The 16,806-nt window shown below is 38.2% G+C and overlaps 1 protein-coding gene across 1 annotated transcript; it reads left to right on the forward strand.

Annotated features, from left to right (window-relative positions):
- The first annotated feature begins 1,293 nt into the window (after window positions 1-1,293).
- Window positions 1,294-12,129, forward strand: slc44a1a (solute carrier family 44 member 1a). The gene is made up of 16 exons (XM_084931392.1): window positions 1,294-1,524; window positions 1,779-1,865; window positions 2,623-2,765; window positions 4,831-4,967; window positions 5,088-5,184; window positions 5,386-5,555; window positions 7,641-7,730; window positions 7,832-7,974; window positions 8,151-8,337; window positions 9,510-9,678; window positions 9,780-9,936; window positions 10,048-10,131; window positions 10,219-10,356; window positions 10,533-10,769; window positions 11,468-11,542; window positions 11,675-12,129. Exons 1-16 carry the CDS (start codon window positions 1,501-1,503, stop codon window positions 11,693-11,695), a joined length of 1,959 nt encoding a protein of 652 aa, XP_084787518.1. The 5' UTR covers window positions 1,294-1,500; the 3' UTR covers window positions 11,696-12,129.
- Window positions 12,130-16,806: the final 4,677 nt, after the last annotated feature.

The following is a 16,806-nucleotide window of genomic DNA, read 5'->3' on the forward strand; positions in this document are numbered from 1 at the left end:
AGGTCTACAAACACCCTATCCTCACATTTAAGCTAAGGCCAAAATTCAAGCGCTGGAGTACTCAAACAGAAGGACTGCAGGTGTTTGCCTGTAATTAATCAGGTAAATACAAGTTGATGGTCTTAATGGGCTGACCTTTGCATTTCCTCAATATGTTACATACACATGCTGCTTGATTCAGAGCACAAAAGTGAGCGAAATTACCGAGCCGAGCGAGATTGTGAGGTCCATTCGCCAGCTGCACAGACACTCCCTCCCTTCCCCGTCAGAGTGAAACTGTGCGCTCACGACGTGCAGTGGGATAAGTAAATGTTTCAAGTGCCATACAAGCTCACTCATTTTTGTACAGTCAAAGAACAGCTTTATCAGTAAATCACTTATTTTTATCACCTGAACATTAACTACCTTTGGAGGCTAAATACCAACCACAGAGGTGGTCAAAGGAGCTTGCAAAGAAAAGCGTCTGGACTTCTTTAAGTTGCTTGAAACTTAAAGAAGTTAAGTTAAAGAAGTTAAGAAGCTAGTTAAAGCCCTTTAAGTTTTCAAGCAACTTAAAGAAGTCCAGACGCTTTTCTTTGCAAGCTCCTTTGACTACGATGACCTGGATGACTGAGAACCTTCACAGACAAACCACAGAGGTGGCACACTTACCAGACCGGAAACACACCCGCGTAAACTTCATTTTATTCTTCATTAAGCCTCAGCACTCATTTCAAAGATATATTTTTGTACCACTAGGAAGCACGCGTTATTTGCTGCTATTAAGCTACTTTCATCCACTATTAATCACGACCACAAACAGCAGTTACGTCTTTACTCCAGCAAACGGCGCCAAATTCCACACAGGCCGCTAGCGTGCAAGCCGATGTGCTGCGTTCAGGCACAATGCGACAAATATAGATATTTTTAAGGATTTTTTGTTAATAAAATACCTATTTAGCATTCGCTAGTTTTACTAGATCAATGTGTTGTGGCTAATATTTTATAAGGTCCGGGGGTTCCCAGCTTAAAGTGTTCCTGGATAAGTAGTCAGAGGTCTTTCAGGAAAGTGTGCTTGGTGGTGATTCATGTTTCATGGCTGTGAATGTTTGTCAACGGGGCAAAAAAAAAAATAGAAATTGAAAATTCAGGCTTGGACAAGTTCAAGTGTAGTGACTCGTCGACAAAAATGTCGTGCAAAAGCTCAAAAGCGTCAAGGACAACCTTTCATTGTTGCTGCATTGTTAGCTCAGTAATTGGAGTATTTACAGTAGCCCCTAAACGTCGCATACAAAAAGTTGCCTTCTTCCGTGTTTACCTGTAAGTGGAAGGGCGTAAGTGGGTGTTAGCCAAAGGAAGGAAAATTCTGCAAACAAATTCGTGAATTTGCTTCATTGAGGTGGTTAGAGTGAATTAGTGTTTAAAGAGAACTGAAGATGAGCCGAAGGAGTTAAGAAATTTAATAAAGTTTAGGCACTTAAAAGTTTTTTTCTGTTGAAGTTGTGTACTCGTAGTTCGACGATGGGGTGTTGCGGGAGCACTGAGGTAAGTTAAGCTAAACCTAAGGGCGCTATGCCGCTTTTAGTTTGAAAAGCCGAACGGCAAAACTCGTTTACAGCTCGTGCGCAGCGTTAACGTCACTCTTTGAGCAGCAGAAGCAGCTCTTTGTTTTTGTTACTTCGTCTGGTACCAACGAAGTCGCTAGTTTGCAGATTTTTGGGAGGGCAGTGAGGCAGGTACTTCTGGGCGCTCTCCACAGAAACGGAGTTTAAGGATAACTGTTATTTATGCCTTGGCAGAGTAAACGTGAATGGAAACCGCTGGAGGAGCACAGCTGCACGGATATCCCATGGCTCATCATATTTACACTCTTTTGCATTGGCATGGTAAGTCTTTAGGTGAATGAGAGCATAGGCGTGTGGCTGATTCTGCTGATATTTTAGCCACACGCCAATGCTACCTTTGAGAAAGTTGTGATATCTCCTTTTTTTTTTTAAATCTAAAACTATCTTATGAGGTGTTGATCACACTTCGCGGTCCTTTATGGAGCCTGCTGTGTAGCTGTGTAATTGCACTTCTCCAATACTTAACAGGTCAGCAGGAACTCATCTAAAAGCAACATCAGTAAGAAACTTAATGAGTGCAGGGTTCATTGCAGGTCTTCTGCATTTAACGACGGAGTGCATTAACTCATGTCCCTTCTTTGTTGTGCTGGCCAGTTAGTGAGTTAGACAGCAGTGAAGTTGCTGCCTTTCATCAAATAGCTGCTAACCTTTGCAGTAACAGCACTGATGTATATCCAGTTTGGCAAAAACAATTTTTGCGAGCTTGAGATTCAGTGATACGATGATGGCTTTTGAGGCTGAGGTTTGTGGTGTTGTTGAACTGTGCTGTAAGAGGGATTTTTAACATTTAATAAACACTCACTGGTATGTTGGTCAGATCTGAATATGTAAAAAAAACTCTGTTGTAAATGTAGAACATTTTCAAAAAGTTGAATCAGCATTCTTCAATAAAAAACAAAGTTTTGCCATCATTAGCATTTATTACAGATTAGATTAGTTTTATTTAATGTGGGCGTACCATTAATAAATTCTATACTAATCTTATGATGATATCATCTTTGATCCGTGTCACCTGCAGGCATGTATTTGTGGCTATCCTATTGCCACCGGAGGTGCCGCCAGACTTGTTTTCGGATATGACAGCTATGGCAATACCTGTGGTAAGAATAACACCAAAATTGAGGGAGTTCCTCTTAGTGGCCGGGACATGACGGAAAACAAGTGAGTCTGATTGGTTACATATGACTTTGCATGCGGCATAGGTTTAGAATGTTTTTACACTGTACTCATCATTTTCAGCTATGCAGACCCTTTGTTGCAACAGTCTAATTCTTAAGCTCTTTGCATTCCTTGATGAATAGTGTAATTTATTAGCATACCTTCTTTTGTATAATTTGCCCAAAGAAAGTCTTAGTTAATGAGATTTTTTTTAAATCACGATTTGTCTTTGAAGTCTTTGATTATATTTCGCGTTTTGGGGTGTAGCTTTCCATCAGCATGCAGCCTGTGGGCCATGTTTTACTGAAACAATGGGTCATGCTTTATTGATGGGCTGATTGCCCATGGAGGCTTTGAATAAAAGGCGTTTCTGCTACAAAGAAGGATCTGTCTGACAGAGTAGCAAATGTCACCATCTTTCATTTTCTCACCAGACAGAGAACTTCCAACTGGCATAGTAATAACCAAACATGATATACAGATGAGGACAAAATTACTAGCCTGCCTCAAGATTTTCCAAGTCCCTGTTTTTTAAACAGACGAAGGGATTTTCAACATAGCGTTTCTAAACATACTAGTTTTATTTAGAATGCATTAATGATCTGTATTTGCACAGAATAACAGACCACGGTCAATATTTAGTCCTCCATCTATATATTGACGTATAGCACAAACTATTGCTGTGCAATGATGTGCTTTAACTTTATAAAGTGCAAACTTGTAAAATCAAGTTCTAAGAGAAAATCATAATTTATGCACAGTACACAACCTAACCAAGGATTTGAGCTGGCACTTGAGAAAATATGCTAAAAACAAATAAAATCAATTTAGACTGTAGAAGAAGAATTGATACTAAAGGAGCAGGAGATGGATATACAAAGTTATCACAGTTTTTCCAAGTGTAAAGAACTGGAGTGAAAAGGATCATCAAGAAATTGAGAGAGAGCCACACAGTACTGAACAAACCTGGCAAAGGTAAGAAAACAAAAGCTTTCAAAGACTCTGGAAAGAAAACCAATGAGAGTTGTGTCTAAAGACCCCAGAACAACTGCCAAGACACTGAATGACTTGGCCAAGTTGGGAATCGTAGCCTCAAAGAAGACAATCTCCAGAACTCTGGCCTGCAAGGCTGCAGACCAAGAAAAATATCTGCAGAAGAGACGCCTTTAAGCCAGATTGAAGCATATTAAAGACAAACCGGTGAAAGATTATGCATACTAGAAGTGGGTCCTTTGGTCAGATGAGATGAAACTAGAGCTCTTTGGTTATAAAAACTCTGCTTATGTTTGGAGAAAGGAGGAAGAGCCATTAAACCCAAATGCTGTGGGATGCTTTCAGTGCGTCTGGAATGGGACTCTCGTCAAACTGGAATGAGTCACGAGGAAAGAAGGATATGTGAAGATTTTGAAAGAAAACCCCAAGCGTTAAACGGCAAAACTGGATCTGGTTGGTTGCTATGTCTTTCAGCACAACAACAACCCAAAACGTACGTTGCTCCTGATGAAGAACTACCTCCAGATGAAAGTGAAAGTTATGGACTAGCTGTACAAAGCTCTGACTTTAATCCCATTCCAAATCAGTGGAATGAACTGAAGTCCTACCATCAAATCTGGAGGGATTGAGAGATTTGCCAAAGAAGAATGGGCTGGGATTGCTCAGGAGACGTGTGAGAGTGTTGAAAACTATGACAAGCATCTGCAGGAAAGGACACACAACCGACTATTAGCATCTATTAGCATTTTGACTCTTAGTTAGTTACTTTCTTAGTTAGTTAGTTAGTTAGTTTCATTTTTGTGAAATAATTGTGTTCCTATGTGTAAAGCAAAATAATTTAAACATCTAAAATGAATGTAGGATGTTCAAAAAAGTAGTTTAAAAATTCCTTGCTCTGTTCAACAGCTCATGGGAAATGTTTTAAAAATGAAAATTTCATAGTGGGGCTAATATTTCTGTCCTCATCTTAACCGATGATTGGGTGATATTTATTTTTTTTGGTCATTTTGAAGTAAAGGGCAGGAAGTATTTGGTATCAGATGGGTAATAAATCAAATTTTTCTTCCTTTTTTAGGTTTGTTTTCTTTCTCGATCCTTGCAACATTGACTTAATAAACAGGAAGATCAAGTCCATTGCTTTGTGTGTTTCCAAGTGTCCATCTACTGAGCTGACGACATACTCTGATTTAAAGCAGTTTGCGTTGAATAATGGTGAGAAAATTCAGAAGTGCAAGTATTTTACAGAAAAGATTGCTCACCAACATCCTTATAATTGTATGTTGAAGCATTTTGCCAATTTGAACATGTGATATATTTTTTTCTTTCTGTTAGGCTCGAATCTCTGCTCCTATGATCTTACTCCTACAAGATACACAAGCTATTCATCAGAAAAATCAACCAAGTGTCCAAAGCTGCCTGTTCCACCAAGGTTATCTATCTGTCTATATAGATATATAGTTCTTTCATTCGTTTTAAATTAATTAATTAATTCTCCTGTACTCTTATTAGCTTAAATACGTTCCAGGACCAACAGAAAAATGGTTTTCCACAATCTATCATTTATTTCTTGGAGACCTAGTCACTAGAAATGAATAAAAATCTGTGTTCTGTGTCTTTTTGCTCTTTGCAGTAAATCGGTCCTGCTTTTCCGGCGCTGTATTCCTACGGATATCAGCTGCTACACTCAGTTCGCCAAAGCTTTTATGACATTTGTCAGCGACAACACTGTGTTGCAGCGTGTCATCTCTGGGGTGATGGCCAGCAAAGAGATCATCATAGGACTTTGCATTCTGGCTTTAGGTATAACTCCAGCTTGCAGTATGAGATTTGCTTTTATGATTTCTGCTGCCCCTCTTGCACAGCTCGAATTTCTCACGAGGATTCAGTAGGAAGGAAACCATTGGAAGGGATGCTATTTTTGTCCTGAAAAAACAGGAAATGTTTGAGCGGTTACAGTCGTCGTATCCACTCAAGTTCTGCCCGCAAGCTTTAATTTAAGGTCTGCTTTAACTCATCCCCATGAGACAGAGCTGATCTCATGTCAGCTTCAGACGTCTTTCATCTCAGTTATTTGATCTGCTTCGTTCTGGGGTTTTGGTTTTCAGTGCTACAGGACAGACTTTTTCATGTGATTCAGATTCAGAGCGACTTTCTCTACAATAATAATGACGATAATAATAATAATAATAATTCCTGACAAATAGCCCTCAAATAGTTTTGTAACAGTCGGACAAATTTATTTATTTATTTATTTTTTATTTATTTTTATTTAGGACAGTGCATGTTAATGAACATAAATGTAAAAAAAAAAAATTACATGAATGTAAACATACCAGATTATAGCCAAGGGCTAATTTCCATCTGTTGTCCTTAAGCATAAAAAATAGACATAATAATTCATAAAAATTCATCATTCATTCATAATAAAAACTCCATCACCAAACTTACACATACACACCATTCTGTTCCCAAATAAAACATTAAAACTATACAACTCATACATGATCACACACTTGATTTGTCCATAACCAGTTTTTAACCTTTGCCTTAAACAAATTGAGTGTAGAGCATTCTCTAATGGGTTGAGGAAGACTGTTCCACAGATGGCCTCACTTGACAGAGAGGACGTTCTGCCCAAATGCTGTCCGTCTGTGGGGTATAAACAAGTCTCCTCGGATTGAAGCTCGAGTGGTCCTGTCTGAGCTTTCTTTATGCCTAATGAAATATTTGAAACTTACAGATTTAAAAAAACAACAGATACAGAAGGAAAAACAGTGATTTGCAATAGTATGTAGAGTGGATGTAGCCACATTGCTAAGGCTGTGATTAACATTTGAGTCTTAAGCCAAGCCTAATTTCTTTATATTTTGCTTCCAGACCTCCTTGTATTTTTTAAGTGATCTTGAGCAGTGGTTCTCCAGGCTTTCTGGAGGATTTTTTTTTTCAAAGCTTTTCTTTGGACATTGGCTGCTTTTTCCCACATTTTCACTCCAGCTCTTGTACCTGACCATTTTCAGTAATATTTTTTTTGATGAGCTGCTTAAAACAGACCTACAAATCATTCCAGTGCAAAAACAGCACCTAACTCAAGAGATTTCCAGTTTTGTGTCTACACATACAAAACAATTTTCTAACTGTAGCTTTAAAACCACTGACCTTCTGACTTGTGGATGACCCTGTCTGTCCCATGAGCCACAGGTGCACCGATCAGCTTGTTGCAGAAATACGCAATTTGTTCCTGTTTCTTTAGTTGAATCAAAGAAAAATGCCAAATATAACAAAGTCTGACAGATATAAAATAGTATAGAAAAAAAAGGGAGCAAAAAGCAGCCAACATTCAAAGGAACAGCTTTGAATATCCTCTAAGAACCCTGGAGAACTATTCACTTTTGCCTATGATGCTCCTTATAACCGTGCCTCTGCTGTCTATCACAGTGCTCCTTATTCCTCTATAGCCAGTAGCTCATTCACGTTACTCTCCGAAACCTATGTTTATGTTGTTTTACATTTAGTTTGACTTTCAGTTTGGTTTGTGTTTTAAAATTATTAGTTTTCATTAGTTAGGTTAAATAGCTTTGTTTAAAATTATGTCATGTCTTTTTTCAGAAGAGATAAAATACAAAATGTTTGTTTTTGTTCAACCTAATTTTCTCATGCTTGGTTTATGGTTTATAACATGGAGGAGAAAAAATATTTTTGATATGCCATGTGTCTGAACCGTGACAAGAAATATCCCAAACAACTAAAAAAAAAAGATGTTTTTTGTATTATAAAACTATACATGCTGCATTTCTGTATTAGTTAGGCTGCAGATATTTAGGCATTTCTCTTGTTAACATTGTTTTCTGTACTCACGTGACGTCGTCTGTTATTTCTCTGATGCAGTTCTCTCTTTGATCATGATGGTCGTCATTCGTTACATCTCCCAAGTGCTGGTGTGGATTCTCACAGTTCTGGTGATCATCGGCTCCACAGGTAACATCTTTTAATCCGACGCTCTGAGTCACAGCAACAGAACATTATAGTTTATCTGCTTTTAAAAAAAGCAACATTTACGTGGGTATGATCTTTTACAGGTGGGACGGGCGTTCTGTGGTGGTTCTACGTAGACCACAGAAAGGCTCTCAACAGTAACACCACATCAGTGTTTGGAAAAGAAGTGGCATCGGATAATGTTAAGGCTTTGCTTTTCTATGCCATTGGTGCTACTATTTTCACGGTATGTACACATACGTGGATGCTTTGCTATATACTTACAGTTTAAGAAATGCAGTGATTCAGAAGAATGAAATATATACATGTAACATTGTAACATGTTTCTGCTGGTATTAGAGAGAAAAAAATCATAATTATCATCAAACTGAACACCTCCACTGAACTTGTGAAACGCTTCAGGTTGTTCTCCTGCTGGTGATGTTCTTCATGAGGAAGCGTGTGGCTCTCACCATCTCCCTGTTCCATGTGGCGGGTAAGGTGTTCATCCATCTTCCCCTGCTGGTCCTGCAGCCTTTCTGGACTTTCCTTTGCCTCATACTCTTCTGGATCTACTGGATTGGTGTGCTTCTCTTCCTCGGGACAACAGGTTAGAAGAAAGGCCTATCGGAGACCACAGTTTTACAGTTTCTTTTTTATGTGTCTGTTTGTTATTATTGAGAATTCTTTGAGTTGCTGTTTGCTTCAGTTTGTGTATTGACATTGCAATGCACCAGTTTTTTTCTAGCGTCAGATGAGTTCAAGCAAGCGGAATATTAATTGTCGCTTTGTGACATTTTGTCTTTGTTTTGTGGCATGACTGCACTCCCACATTCGGAGTCTTGTGCAAGTCTCGTGATGTGGGAGAACGGACAAAGAAAGAACCACTTCTTCCTTCTCCTCATTCTCTTTTTCACAGCGGGTTTTAAATAGTATTTAAATGAAAGGTCAGCACAAGAGCAGCAATTCAGTTGATTTCAGTTTGCACAATTTAAAAGTTCACACACACAAGACAAATAACATACTGTGAAGGAGTAATAAAATAATACAGTGGCTTTGTCTGAAAGTCTTTTGTGAATGATCCTCAGTAAGTGTACATTAATAAAGGAGCATTAGTTGGTACACATGGGTTCATAGCTGTCCAGCAGAAATGAGACACATCTCTATGAATGATGTTTTAAAAGTGGTTACAAAGTATTTTAAATACTGCTTGTAACTTTTAAGTGGAATGTGTTTTTAATAAATCAGAGGGAAACAGTTTATAATTTAGGACTCCTAAATCTTCTAGAAAAAAAAATCTAGAAAATAGATCTCTGGAAGTAAGGAATTTAGGGAAAGAATGATGTGACACTTGACAAGCAAGTAAGAACGTAGCTGTGCGGTAAAATGGTGAAGTCTTGAATTGTTTATTTGTTTTATTTGGCAATTACCTAAATCATTGCCTATGTTTCCGTTGGGGATAATCCACCAATAGGCTCAAGCTCTTTAATCAAAATTAAATTCTTAATGCTAAAATCTAATTCCTGTGGTTGTAATTGCAGCTGCTCAGTGGCTTTGTGTCTTTTACAGTAAAGTAGGCTGTTACATTCATGACATCACTGTGTGGCTTTCATTTCTGTTGTAGTTACTAGGATTTCATATGCATATCATTGAATCAAACCTGCATCTTATCAGATAAACTCCAGTGATTGGCTGGCAGCCAAATGAATGAAAAAACTGCAACATTCATATTGAAGCAACTGAAAGTCATGCTGGGTTTTTGTTTTTGTTTTCCCCTCATAGGAACACCAGTAAAAAACAACTCTACAGGTGTGGTTGGGTATGAAATGCAAGGGCCTCTTCAGTTCCTGGTGTGGTATCACGTCGTGGGTCTCATCTGGATCAGTGAGTTCATCCTTGCCTTCCAGCAGATGACTATTGCTGGAGCTGTGGTCACCTACTATTTCACAAGGTACAAAAGAAGTAACAGACAGCACTTCGGGTTTAATCTCACCAGATGCTTAATGCTGCATTAGCTGATTGTAAGGTTCTTCTGTATTTGTTTAACTTAAGGAACAAGTCTCAGATGCCAGCAACTCCTATCATTTCCTCTATGGCACGTACTATCCGCTACCACCTGGGTACTTTGGCCAAAGGCTCCTTCATCATCACACTGGTTAAGATCCCTCGTCTAATCCTGACATACATCCACAGTCAGCTCAAAGGAAAGGTGAGCTTTAAAAGTCATGTTTAAAGCTCTTAAATTATATTATAATACATATTCTAAAACTTTTCATCTTTGTACATGCATTGCATTTTGTTTTTGTCTGTTTTTTAATAGGAAAATGCCTGTGCCCGTTGCATGGTAAAAGCCTGTGTCTGCTGTCTGTGGTGCCTTGAGAAGTGTTTAGCATACTTGAATCAAGTAAGAACTCACATTTTAATGAACTGTATGTTGTGTGTAGATTATCCAAGTATTTACCGTCTGCATTTCAATGTCAAATGATTTCAGAACGCTTACACAGCCACAGCCATCAACAGCACAAGTTTTTGCACCTCGGCTCGTGAAGCTTTCCTTATCCTGGTGGAGAACGCGCTCAGAGTAGCCGCCATTAACACTGTCGGCGACTTTGTCCTCTTCTTGGGAAAGGTACCAAATGTGTCAAATAACTAAGTTTGAAAGCTGACGTTATCAACACATGTCAACATGTCTGTGTTTTCATAACTTGTTTGCTCTGCCCCCACGTTGCCTAGACGTACATTTTTGGCCCACTTTAACACTTGTTGAGGTGTGTTTTCTAACCAGCTGTGTGTCTTCATTCTCAGATTCTTATCGTCTCCTGCACAGCTTTTGCCGGCGTTCTGGCTCTGAACTACCAGAGGGACTACACGGTGTGGGTGCTGCCTCTTCTCATCGTCTGTGTCTTTGCCTTCCTGGTGGCCCATTGCTTCCTTTCTGTGTTTGAAAATGTGGTCGATGTCCTATTTCTGTGCTTCGCTGTGGACACAAAGTATAATGATGGCAGCCCTGGGCGAGAGTACTACATGGACAAGGCATTAATGGTGAGATGAGGGATTGTCCTTTATCTGAGGTCCTTTTTTATTTTATTTGAGAATATGAAGTAACAGAAGACTGGAGACATTCTGTGCTCATGTCAAAATAGGCAGGAGGTTAAGGTGTATAGCAAACCGTTGCAATTGTTCTGTCTCTCTAAAATAGACAGGTAGCCAATCATGCTTATATTCACACCTACGACCAATTTAGACCCACCAGTTAAACCAACATGTTTGTCTTTGGACTGTGGGAGGAAGCTGGAGCATCCAGAGAGAACCAAGGCATGGGGAGAACATGCAATCCACAAAATAACTTTTCTAAAAAACAAAAAAAAGAAGCTTTTAATGTCTCTTTGATTGATATTGGCAGTTCAGATACTGTTTACCCGAAACACTTAACAACCCCCCAAACAAAACTGGCCTTCTACTCCTGGACTCCATGGAAAGACATTTCTCCTGCCAATTAATCCCTCTAACCCTACATGGCGTTTTGTAAAAATTACTATATTGTTTTACTTGAATATGTGAATAAGATGAAAAACTTCTAATTACTAATATTGACATTTTCTTTTAAATTTATAACTTTTTGGCTTTGAGTCGCAGTGTTTGCTCAAATGTTTTCTCATTTGCTTTTTAACCTTGCAAGAAGATTATTTTGAACTAAGAGTTAAATCATTTTTGTATAACTCTTTGTTCCCCCTTTTCAGGAATTTGTTGAAAACAGTAAAAAAATGGGTTGGAAAAAGCCAGATGATGGAGATGGTCGTGAGATGAAGCCCATGGTGAGCTGAAAATTTGTTTACAATCCTGGAACGAAAGATCCAATAAGTAAATAAGCTAACCACTGCTGTAGGTTTGGGTTTTGCATGCCAGATGATGTAAAAGTGGAGTGTTTTTGTTTGCTTTTCTTGCAGGCACGTGGGACTTCAGCTTGATACTGTGTCAAACATCTAAAACCACATCTCCAATTTTTAACTCAGAGGTTGCCAGCGTCACACTGCAGGGACATCCACCAGATAGGATAACAACTGACTTTGTACAGAAGTTTTACATAGTTTTGCAGAAGATGTTTCTTAATGTTTATTTTTCAAAAAGATTGTATGAAAATGTAAAGTTTGCCTCTAATTTAACATGTTTATTTGGGTTTATGTTTTTGTTATTAATAATAGGATGGCTTTTTCCCCTCACATATGTGGGTTTCCCTTGTGGAATTTTAAGTAATATGATGGTTTAACGTGTTTGATAAAAGAAAACAGCTACCATTTGGATGTTTGAGTGTACCTTTTTAAACTGGCGGCTAACTATGTTACAATGCATAAACTGTTCATGATGTTTGTGACTTATTAAATTTTATACCAAAATAACACAACAGTTTTATTTATCTATTTTATGTGTTTATTTATTTAGTTGTTTTTTTTGTTGCCCACATCTGTACAACCACAGGACTAAATCAAATGTTGATCAGCTCTTCAGCCACAATCACTTGCAGGCAACCTTTGTGATTGTCAGCTTAATCAGTCAGTTCAAGTGAAGAGAAGTAACAAATGAAGATGATCAATTTTAAACTTGTCCTTTAGAGGAAAGCTCATTTGTTGTGGTTGTAAATGAGTGTTATCAATAGATGGCATCATGGGAAACATTTAGGAAATAGCACTTAATAATGCTCATAGATATAGAGCTGTCACAGTAAGTCCAAATTCTGTACTATGGAATAGTTAGCGTCGATCCGTGTTTAAAAATCATGTCAGACTATCACATTCATGTTCCCAAATCTTGAACACTCCTGGTGTTGGCCGTTCATGTACAAGAATGTTCCAGACGGACAAAAAAAGGTGACAAGTTCCTTCAAGTGTTAAATAAGTGATTTCTTATTTGTATTAATTTTATATTTGGGCTTTAAAAGAAAACACAATTTATACAGTTTTACTCATTTACCTTCTGTTGTCAACATTTGCAGTTCCAACAATTAAAGAGTATTCTATAAAACAGTAACGAACCGCTAACAAAGGGGTATATTTGGGCCAAACAATCAGCTGTAGTTTCTAACTTCCATCACCAGAGGGCAGCAAATTTCTTAAAATGATTGCATCTCAGTTGTAAATACAGTGTAAGATGCTACCATAACCCTCCTAATATAGGGAAATTACACTACTGAGAAAAAATTCTTGAACTACCCCTTATTTTTTCATATTTTACAAGGAAAATGTAAATTAAGTGCAGCAGTTTTTTGAAGCAATTATACAAATATACACAGAAATACAGTATATGAGGGAAAATGGTTTGTACAGTTCTAAAAAAATTGAAGGTCAGTATTTGTATGACTATTCTGTAACATAGCCTTTAACTCTCAGGCAAGCTTCTTGTCTTTTCATCTCATGTCTTCAGGAATAGTTCTCCAGGTTACTTGAAGGATTCTTCTTAGGATGCTGCTCATGCTGCTTAAGTAGTTTTTAGATCCAGGCTGTGAGGAGGCCAGTCCATGAAAGATAGTGGTCCACTGTGAGCTAACCCTAACCCTTTTTTTTAAACAATGTGTTGGGGATTGTGGTGTTGAAAATGAAGCCATTGCCAATACAGATGGTACTAAAGTGTGGATCAAACCCTGACTATTCTTTTCTGTGTTCATAAATCAATGGATTTTGACAAAATCCCCAACACCCCTGGCTGAAATCCAAACCATGACAGAGCCTCCACCAGGTTTTACAGATAGTACACACTCACTGTTTCACCTCTGTCCTGACTTTGTCTCTACAGACGGAATCAAATCAGTCATCAATCAAATCAAGTTTGGATTGATCACTCCATAAGACTTGTGTAATTTGGCACACCTGAGTCTTTTCTCCTTGTTTCACTTCGTAAGATCAGCTTCTTGACAGCCATGCTTCCACTGAGACCAACCAAGCAGATGGATCAACTTAAGGGTCAGATACATCTGACCTGATACATCAGGTCCTGTGTCAGGTCTTTGCTGTCAGCCCCCACTTTCTTAAGGACATGACTTTCAGATACTGTTCGTCTGCTCTAGGTATTTGTTTTCAGGCCTGCTGCTTCTTTGGCCTCCACTTGTCCAATTTCCTCATTTTTTTTGATGACACTGCGTACCATACAGAGATATGACACGTTTTCATCACTGGTTGATACCTTGTGTTAGGGGACCTTGTTTGCTTGAATGATTTATTGCTCAGTGTTAGGTGTCCTCAGATCCACTTAGAGAAAAAAAGATTAATATTTTGATTTCTCATAACCTGATAAAATATTTAGTAACTTTAAATTAAACATATTTAATTTGTTACTAATCTATAACTAATCATGTGTCAATATTTTGTGTATTTTGTATTATAATTTATGTATTTCTACATGTTCATGTATCAAAATGTAGTTTAAAATGAGTAGCCAATTAGATTTTTTTTAACTTTGCAGGTAAATTATGACACTTTGTTTGTTAGAAATATTTGTGATCACCATGGAAGCAGACTATCCTGCCATAAATCTGCTTATTAGTCTCCTCGGTCTATTGATGTATAGATTACATCTCCTCCAATTGAGTGCTGAACAGCCAAGAATCAAACCACTAAGCAGTTAGAAGTTATTGATGGGAAAGCTCTTTCTGCGCATTGCTGTCCACCTCTATAAAATGCAGGAATCCAGAGGAAAACAGCTCAATGCATGGTGGTGAGTCACACTGAAGTGATTTCTGTATAGAGCCATTCCCAGAAGCTTTTTGTTGCAGGATAGAAAAAAGCTTGGATAGATTTTCTTCTTATTATTGATGTTTCTGATTTGGAATTATCGAATAATTGTCATTCTGTTCATTGATCCAAATCAGTCGCTTTTCACTTGATCTAAGAAGATAGGTTTTACTGATACGATGATATGATGACTGATATGATTTACACACATTATTTTTTGTGTTTTTCACTTTTACTCACCATGAATAAAAAGGTGCTTACTGTAAAGAAACTGCAGTGCTCCCAGTATTGACTGCAGTATTGAGAGCAAGAAATAATTACTTGACTCTTGATCTTGATTCAAAACCTAGAGTGAATGGTTTATAATCATTAAACTTGTATTGCTCCACTCTGATGTGGACATCTGTTATTTTTCACTGACTCAGGCACAGTATATATATGTGTGTGTGTCTTCCAGAGTATGTGATGAACAACAGTGATTTAACCATTAAGCTGAGCTATACTGCCTCCTCAGCAGCTTGCCCTGAAAGCTCAACTCAGGTATTTCCAGTTGATCTCATTTCGTATGCAAACAAAGAAGAGTACCCTACAATACCACTGTAGAAATGAACACAGAGTAGGACTATTAAAAAACATACAGAGAGCAAAAGATCATAACCATCATTGACATATCACACTTAACTACCTTATTATTTATTTGAATTTATTCATATATGTAGTTTTATGCAGGAGCTTTACATAATTGCTATGAACCAAAAGCCCTGCTTTCAGACTGCTCTCTCAGTTTCAGAGCATTTTTTCCACTCTTGGCTATGTATGATGTCAGTGAGAGGCAATGCCTTATATGGTTACCTAAAATAAACACTTGTTACAAGGTAAGGCTGCGAATCATGCAATATGGAGATGAGCACAATGTCCCCTTCAAAATTAATGCCATTTGAGTTTCCAACTTGGAAAAAGATGTAACTTTAGATCCTGGAGGTGTGATTTCCTTCAAGCCGCTGAAAGACTGTAAAATAAAGCAAACCCTGCAAATCATTCATTTACAGTAATAAAGAGAACTCATTCCTTAGTCTAAGAAATTTACAGGATTTTGCAACTTGCTCAACTGATGGGTTAAAAGACCTCCACATAACCTAAAATGGTTATAAAATTGAGATATAACCAATATAACCCTGGTGGGTGATTATAATTTGCACAATAACAATAGCTCATCACAAGTGTGGAAGCGATAAAAAAATGTTACAGAGTATTACTTATCCAAGAAACCTGATTTCCGAACATCAAAAGTGCTTCCTGCAATTTGAGGCTTTTCCTGTCAGCTCTCAGTCATCCTGTCTCCCCACACACAGGCAGTCCACTTTTTATTGTTGGACCTTCTCCAACTGCAGACTCTAGTGTAAGGAAGTGGACCACAGAGATGGTATCTCGCCGCATTTCTATGGTCAGCACATAAAAGCAAGGAGAGTGTGTGAAAATGAACATTTGATATTTACCCAGTGACTTTCCTGTCTGGAGCTGCTGACAGGCCCTGTGCCAACACACACACACACACACACACACACGCACACTATTACCCATCGTAAGTTACTCTGGCCTGTGTACACTGAGCTGCATTGAATAAAACATGGACAATTATTCTCAGAGCACAACCAGTGAAACTAACTTTTACAGATCAATAGTTTCAAATTTCAGTCCCATTTATTCTACACACTCCTCTCTACATGTTTATTTGTTTTATGTCCTGCATGTATGCATGTGTACATAATGTGGGTGTGATGTGACTCATGAAACATTCACCTGTTTCTCTCCTACATAATGCAGTAATGCATTGTGTGTGTGTCACTCTTGACAGCTGTTGGCTCTCTCTCATGTCCTGGATAAACACTTTATGGCACATGTTGTGTCCTTTTATTGTTTATGACATCATCCAAAAGTAGCTGTGCTGCTTAAAATGTGGAGAAACAATGAACTGGTGAATGAATGCGGTGTGTTTTTTACCACACATACGAGGGAGGATTAAAGCTACTGGAGGACAAAAAACAATTTGGTTCAGGCTTTTTTTTTCATAACTCTGAGAAAAGTCATAGCTCGCCGTGGTCGTAGCTTACTGAGAAAAAATAATTCTGCGGCACAATTCTGAATTTAATGTCAGAATTCTGAGAAGAAAGACCAAATTCTCAAGCATAATCTCCCCTTTAAGAACATGAACCCTCTCGATCGATCGATCAATAGATAACCATTTCCATAAAAGGGTGAACATAGTCTGCATCAATACTTAGATAGGCGGTACGTGTCAAAGTAAAGGACCCAAGGTTCCCTTGCAGACCATTGCCCAAGGCATCACACTGCCTCTG

This window comes from Perissodus microlepis, chromosome 6 (assembly GCF_051167445.1).
Source record: "Perissodus microlepis isolate ML-2025 ecotype Zambia chromosome 6, ASM5116744v1, whole genome shotgun sequence".
NCBI classification, from domain to species: Eukaryota; Metazoa; Chordata; class Actinopteri; order Cichliformes; family Cichlidae; genus Perissodus; species Perissodus microlepis.

What these genes read in the sequence shown, in the direction of transcription:
- slc44a1a (XM_084931392.1), top strand. Translation starts at nt 1,501, where the DNA reads ATGGGGTGTTGCGGGAGCACTGAG. An exon ending in GGTGTTGCGGGAGCACTGAG is followed by an intron (nt 1,525 to 1,778) that starts GTAAGTTAAGCT and finishes ATGCCTTGGCAG; the next exon opens with AGTAAACGTGAATGGAAACC. An exon ending in ACATGGACAAGGCATTAATG is followed by an intron (nt 10,770 to 11,467) that starts GTGAGATGAGGG and finishes CCCCCTTTTCAG; the next exon opens with GAATTTGTTGAAAACAGTAA.